The sequence below is a fragment of the Pleurodeles waltl genome, chromosome 7, assembly GCF_031143425.1.
Source record: "Pleurodeles waltl isolate 20211129_DDA chromosome 7, aPleWal1.hap1.20221129, whole genome shotgun sequence".
Taxonomy (NCBI): domain Eukaryota; kingdom Metazoa; phylum Chordata; class Amphibia; order Caudata; family Salamandridae; genus Pleurodeles; species Pleurodeles waltl.
The window spans coordinates 21,027,422-21,033,975 of NC_090446.1; the positions used below are offsets into that span (position 1 = coordinate 21,027,422).

The 6,554-nt window shown below is 42.1% G+C and overlaps 1 protein-coding gene across 1 annotated transcript; it reads right to left on the reverse strand.

The window, feature by feature from the left end:
* Positions 1-5,139: 5,139 nt before the first annotated feature.
* LOC138247137 (olfactory receptor 5V1-like) lies at positions 5,140-6,141 on the reverse strand. Its single transcript, XM_069201877.1, has one exon. It carries the CDS (start codon positions 6,139-6,141, stop codon positions 5,194-5,196), a length of 948 nt encoding a protein of 315 aa, XP_069057978.1. The 3' UTR covers positions 5,140-5,193.
* Positions 6,142-6,554: the final 413 nt, after the last annotated feature.

Genomic DNA, 6,554 nt, shown 5'->3' on the forward strand with positions numbered 1-6,554 from the left:
ATGAGTTTTTGGGCCCCAAAAGGAGCCTAACATCCAGGATCTGGATTCACCAAATCAAAGGCTGCATGTTCGTCCTGATTCTGCGACTATTTACACACATTTCTGTCCCAATGGCAGCTGGAAACAAGCTTTTTTTTTAATACTGCAGTTGAAACTACCACCTGTATTGAATGCATATTTTGTGTCTTGTGCAGGTTTTCTTCAGTGCACCTCTTTTTGACATGCAAGCACTTTTTAGTTTCCTCCAGCGAGAGCCTTGGGGCAGCCTCATTTATTTTGTCTAGAACTTAATTCCCAAGGGCTAAATTCTTGGCAGATGCAAATGTGGATGTCAGGAAGAGTTGCTTTTGGTGTTGGGACAGTTCATCTTTCTCACTTCAAAACTCTGGGATTCCTGGATCACTCTTATCTCTTCCAGTTCCACTCTTCCTGCCCCTGCATTTCTGGGTCCTGTAGGAGTTTTCAATAGACCAGTAGTTCTTTGGAGTTCTGAGAACTCCCACTTATTTCTCACTGGAATCCCGTGACCCCCAGCTGAGTCACTGCTAGAAGCCAGATACTACAGCCAAAGTTAATTTTGATGATTTGAACCATAAAACAATATTCAACAATACAGAAAGAAGTATTCATCAAGTAAATGCACAAATGACTAAATATTTTATTTAATATACATATAAAAACAAAAGTTTAATTATAAAGAGAAAGATTGGAGCGTTTCTAGATTCAATTGAGGTCACCCATCGTCCCTATGTTCTGTTTAATGCATGTGCACTGCTCCCATGAATCAATCAGATGATACCAACTTAATTTTCAGTCCCTAATTTCAAATACGTTCTCATTTACAAAATGTTTTACAATTTTCAGTTTTACAGTTTTACAGTTTGCTTTTTTATTTATGTATACTTTTTTAAATATGCTAATATTATGTAATCTAAGCAGTTGTGTACCTCCTGAGTAGACATTGTGGAATTGTGTATGATAAAGGTGGAATGCTTTCCTAGCACTGCATGTCGGGTGTTCTCATTGTCAAGCATTGTTAAGTACAATTGGGGCTGCAAAATTTCTTCTTGAGCCAAATTGACTTCATTTTACCTGATAAGGGTGTGCTCTGATAGAGGCATAAGGGGCCAAAGGAGCACCTATTCTTACATGGCACCCAACTACGTCTGGAAAAATAGGGTGGTTCAAAACATTCAATCCTGCACTGCTTCACTGCAAATTTGTGCCTGCACTGGGGATAGCAATTTTTTGAGAATTTGGAGCACAAATATTGCAGCACCCCAATACAAGTCTCGATTGTCACTGGTATGTCGCTGGTTTATCAATGGGCTTTACAATTGTTTTACGTTCGTTCATTAGGGCCAATTGTTCAAAATGCCTGGGGTAGCAGAAGTTTCTTCACATGCCATTTGACCCGTGAGTTAATAAAAAAACATTTTTTTTTTCATAACAATCTCAGACATGACCCCAGCAAACCACCATCCCTGTATTGGCTGCTACTCCAAATGGGCGGCAAAGTGTGACCTACCTGATTAATATGCATGAGGTAGATTGATTTGTGACCCACTACGAATTGCTAATGAAATGCCAGAGTTTCGTACATTAGGAATACTAATTTCTTAAATGTAATTCGGAGAGAATCACAATTAGGAAATTGGCATTCCTAATGTTAGTACATCTGTCCCTTGGGCTATTTCAGATGTGCACCCTTTGTGGTTTTAATGGAGAGGAAAGTAGAGTTTCTCTCTCCAGGGGCCTTTGATGTGAAACAAATAAATAATCAAGTTTGCAACCTACACAACATTTGCCAGTACAGGAAAGCTTTGTTAATGTCCACATCTGGCCTCTTCCCTTGACTTTAGCATTGTTTTTTCACTTTGCCCTTTAGCCGCAACACCAAGTGAAATTGAGTTTATTTTTATTTCATTTGTTGAAAGGCTGTTTCAAATCACTTTGGAGAGTAGGGCGTGTTAGAGGGCCTGTGGTGGGAATGTGGTGTCTTATAAATTGAACAATCTATCCTCTTAATGTTTGTATCTCAGAAAGTGAGTGAAGGTTAATGTCAGGTAGTACAGTTTAGGAATGTGGTTCAGCTATAAAAATTAAATCAGAATAATCAGATGATGGGCAGAGGGAGTTTATTTTCCAAAGAGAGTGCAACATTTTTCACAGGTATGCCTGTGTGCCGAACTGGACACTCTCTGCTCTAATGCACGAGGTCAAATTGGAAACAGTTAAACTCACTTGCAAGCATCACTGTAAAAAGGCAATCTTATGATATCACAAGTAGCGTCCCCATTTTACCCTTGATGATGTTTGGGTGGATTGGCCATCTGGTGCTAAATAAGCTCTCCAATAACCCCACCACCCCTGAAATGAAGTGTGATCCTGCCCCTTTGTTCTTGGTGTTATTCATTATTATAGGCATAGGGGGCCATTGCTAAGATTTACCCCAGAGCATGGGCAGAGAGACATTTGGCGTCCTTGCTTATGGTAGTGAATTAAGTGAGGCAGCAGGAGGTGTCACAATCTGCACATTGCTTCCCACCGATGGCTGAAAAACTTGAAGAAGCACCCGGTCTTCTGCTGGTTCTGGACTGACCAAGATAAGGGCGACCCTTTCTAGTAGCCATGATGCTGCTTGACTGGGAATGCCAAAGCAGACCGCACCCTCCAGAAGGAGTCCCAGAGGAAAAAAAAACTCAGACCTGGTCAGTGCACTGCTCTGCCTCTCCTGGCTCCACCCTGTAAGTAGAGCGCTTTCCCTGGCTCCTCTGAACTCCTGACCCCTGTCAGGAGTTTGAAGCCCTCCTCCACCCGCAGGCTACTGCCTGCGCCTCATCCCTGGTGTCTAGTGGGAGAGCTCTGCTTTCCTACTAAGCTACCTTCTGCCTCTCTCCTCCTTTTGATTTGCTTTGCTTTGCTCTCTGCTCTGCTTTACTTCTGTCCCTTAGTGCTCCTTTTGCTTTGCTCTCTTCTCTGCTTCACTACTGTTCCTTTGTGCTCCTTTTCCTCATTTCTCTCCCACTCTGCTCTCTTTCTCTCTCAATTTCACTCTCTCCCTCTCTTTCTCCCCTGCCACTGCTGACCCCGCGGCCCCCACAGCCCGCCCCCCCTTTTTCGGCCCGTCCCCTTTTTTGCACCGTTTTTCATCCCACACCCACCTCCCAGCTGTTCTCTCCTCCCCCTCACCTCCCTACTTAATGGCGACCGTGCCCAGCACCAGAACCCCTGGCTCCTGTCCCCCCCACCGCCCCGTGCACGTCTTTACTACGACGCTGCCACCCTCTGTGCCCTCAAAACCGGCTGCTCTCCCACCTGCCTTCAAGCCTCCCCGCAGACCACCGACAGACCCTTCTCCTGCTGGAACTGCACCTTCACCATCCTCCTCACCAATGACCCACCCACAAAGGCAGGACGCAACCATCTCAGATGTATCCTCCTCAACACCCTCTCCATCCACAAGCAAGCAGTAGAGCTGTGGAATCTACTCGACTCAGCCTCCCCATATGTCACCTTCCTGACCGAGACCTGGATGAACCCTTCCTCAGCGCCTGACATCGCCATAGTCATCCCAGACACCCACAGGGACCGCTCCAACAAACCAGGAGGAGGCATCGGCATCATCCACAAGAACACCCTCACAACCAGCACCGAAGACACCCTCAGCACCGCCAAAGACCTGCCCTTCCAAATCCACATTGACCAAAACACTACCCTCCGAGGGACCCTCATCTACAGGCCCCCCAGTCCATGACGGCAGTTCAGCGACTCCATTACCGACATCATCAGCACGCACGGTCTCACATCCACTGACTACATTCTCCTTGGGGACTTAAACTTCCACCTCAAGAACACCAATGACAGCAACACTGCCACCCTTCTCGACAACCTCTCAACCATGATAGCGCCACTTTTGCAGCATTAGTGTAATTTTTCTTAACAATATGTCACAAAGGTTAGCGTAATTTTTTTACTTTAAGCTTTCTTAGCGCCATAATCCACCATTTTATAAATGCAGCGCACCCATGCTGCTTACGAAAGTGGCTATGCGGTGTTAAAATGTTTGATGCACAACTGCGCTAGTGCATTTGTGTGTCATTTTTCATAAATGTGGCCCGAAATGTTCAAAACCTTCACTCCAGAAATAGTAATATCCTCAGCTTGGTCCTACTTAGATTCCTATGTTTCAGTTCCTGCACTGCCACAAAGGGTTGGTGTACTCCTTCAGGATATTCTCCTGGCATTGAAACTGATCCTGTACATTTTGCTGGAAATTGGAGGACCACTGCTATTATTTCTGGTGGTCTCGGATGTTCAGTGTTAGAAAATGTTATTATATATATATATATATATATATATATATATATATATATATATATATATATAGTGCCATTTTACGACTGCCCCCCAGTCTTCCCTGGGTCAACTCGCAAGAATAACGACGGTACCACCAAGTCAGAGATTTCAAGATTCCTTTATTCTAGTTTATAAAGTGCTAAGTGCTAGGTGCTTATGGCTATATATATATGCACATATTACCTAGTGGCGGTCACCACTCTGTAGTTATAGTCATAACCATGTTGCCATAGAAAAAAAATGTTTTGACTTGCTTATATCATTATACCATTTCAGGATTCTTCATGAAATTTTCCAAAAACATTGATGCTTGTTGTGCATGGAAAGTTCCGGAGTGATCCGCCAAGTGGGAGCCAAGAATACATTGGAGGAAAACTCATGGTTCAAAAAAAAAATGCTCTTACAAAAACGCAACAATTTAAAAAGTTGAGAAAGCTAACTTCTCCAAACATTGTTTAGGTGCTGCTCCTTGATAAAAAGCATCTAAAATTACAGACGGTTTTAGAAAAGACTGTGCCAACTACTCTGAACTATTCTCTAATGATGTCGCTGAACATCTGACATAAAAACAGAATATCTTGTTGTCCACATCCTGGCATGGACAGTAGCACATAATTTTTTCAAATGGGACAAATTTCGACCACACTATCACATATCCAAAACTATCCTTCTTTAATACCCCATCCATCAAGGAAATATATAAACTAATTACAACTGTAAACATCACAGAATTACATGTCCCTAACATATATTTAAGCAAGTTATCAAATATACCTCTGTGGCTATACAGATAGAGCAATCATTACCAAACAACTGTTGTCAGAAAAATAGCTTTTATGGTTTTGTTGTCCATACTCTTTCCTTTTCCTTTTTCTTCCTCAAGGCATGTTTAAATTCTGTGTTGTTTAGACTGTATATGATGGGGTTGCACAATGGAGGAAGAGTGGTGTAGAGTAAAGACAAGATCTTGTTCTCTTTCATTGAAAATGTTGATGTAGGGCTCAAGTATGTAGGAGAAATAGAGCCATAAAATAAAATAACCACAGTGAGGTGAGAGGCACATGTTGAGAAGGCCTTCTTCCTCCCCTCTGTAGACTTAATCTTTAGGATCACTGAGATGATCTTCATGTAAGATATGATGATAGAAATAAATGGTCCCAACCCAAAAGTAGATCCTAATGAATAATTTAGTGTCTCAATAATGTAGATGCCGGTGCAAGATAGCTTCATCAGCGCACTGAAATCACAGAAGAAATGGTTGATGGTGTGGGACTGACAGTAGGAGAGCTGAGACATCAGTAATGTGTGTGGCAGTGCAAGTATGAGGGCACTAAACCAGCAGCCTGCGGCAAGTTGGGGGCACCTACTCTTGTTCATGATAGTTACGTAATGGAGGGGGTTGCAGATGGCCACATACCTATCAAAGGCCATGACTGCAAGGAGAAGAATTTCTGTCACCACCAGGAGCAAAAAAAAATATATCTGCAGCAGACATTCAGTAAGGGAAATACGTGAGTTTTTCAGAAAAAAATGGACAATCATTTGTGGGAAAGTGACTGAGATGAAACCGATGTCAACAAAGGACAAATTAAGGAGGAAAAAATACATGGGAGTGTGCAAAGTTGGGCTGGAGTATATTATTGACATTATAAATAGATTTCCAATCAAAATCATCAGGTAAACTAGTGTAAAAACACTAGCAAGAAGAATCTGGAGCCGTGGAAGGTCTGAAAATCCCACAATCAGGAAGTTCTCTACTGAGGTTAGATTTTCATTCTCCATTTATCCAACATACCATCTTTTCCTGAATATGAGAATAGTCTGAAATAAAATAAACAAACAATATAAATTAACATGTTAGTTGACGGCTCAAAGTTGTCAGGTTACAATGTAGATGTATTGCTTGTGATATTTTTGTGTAGTCTTTGGTGGTGTTTTGTGACATTCCTGATTATGAAAACAGCAGTTTATGGAAAAAAGATGAGCTTTTCTCTTACATCAATATTGTAGTGGATAAAAACACCCACCCAAAGGTCCTTGGAACATTTATTGTGACATGAAATTATGATTGCAGGTTTTTATACACAAAAGGTAATAGCTTTTCTATAGTCCCTAAAATATATACAACTAATGTTCACAAAATACAGTATTGCAAAGAACAAGATCTGCAGAAGCACCATCATCGAGAGGTCCCG

Excerpts from the sequence above, each read along its gene's own strand:
- LOC138247137 (XM_069201877.1), bottom strand. The coding sequence starts at position 6,141 with ATGGAGAATGAAAATCTAACCTCAGTAGAGAACTTCCTGATTGTGGGA.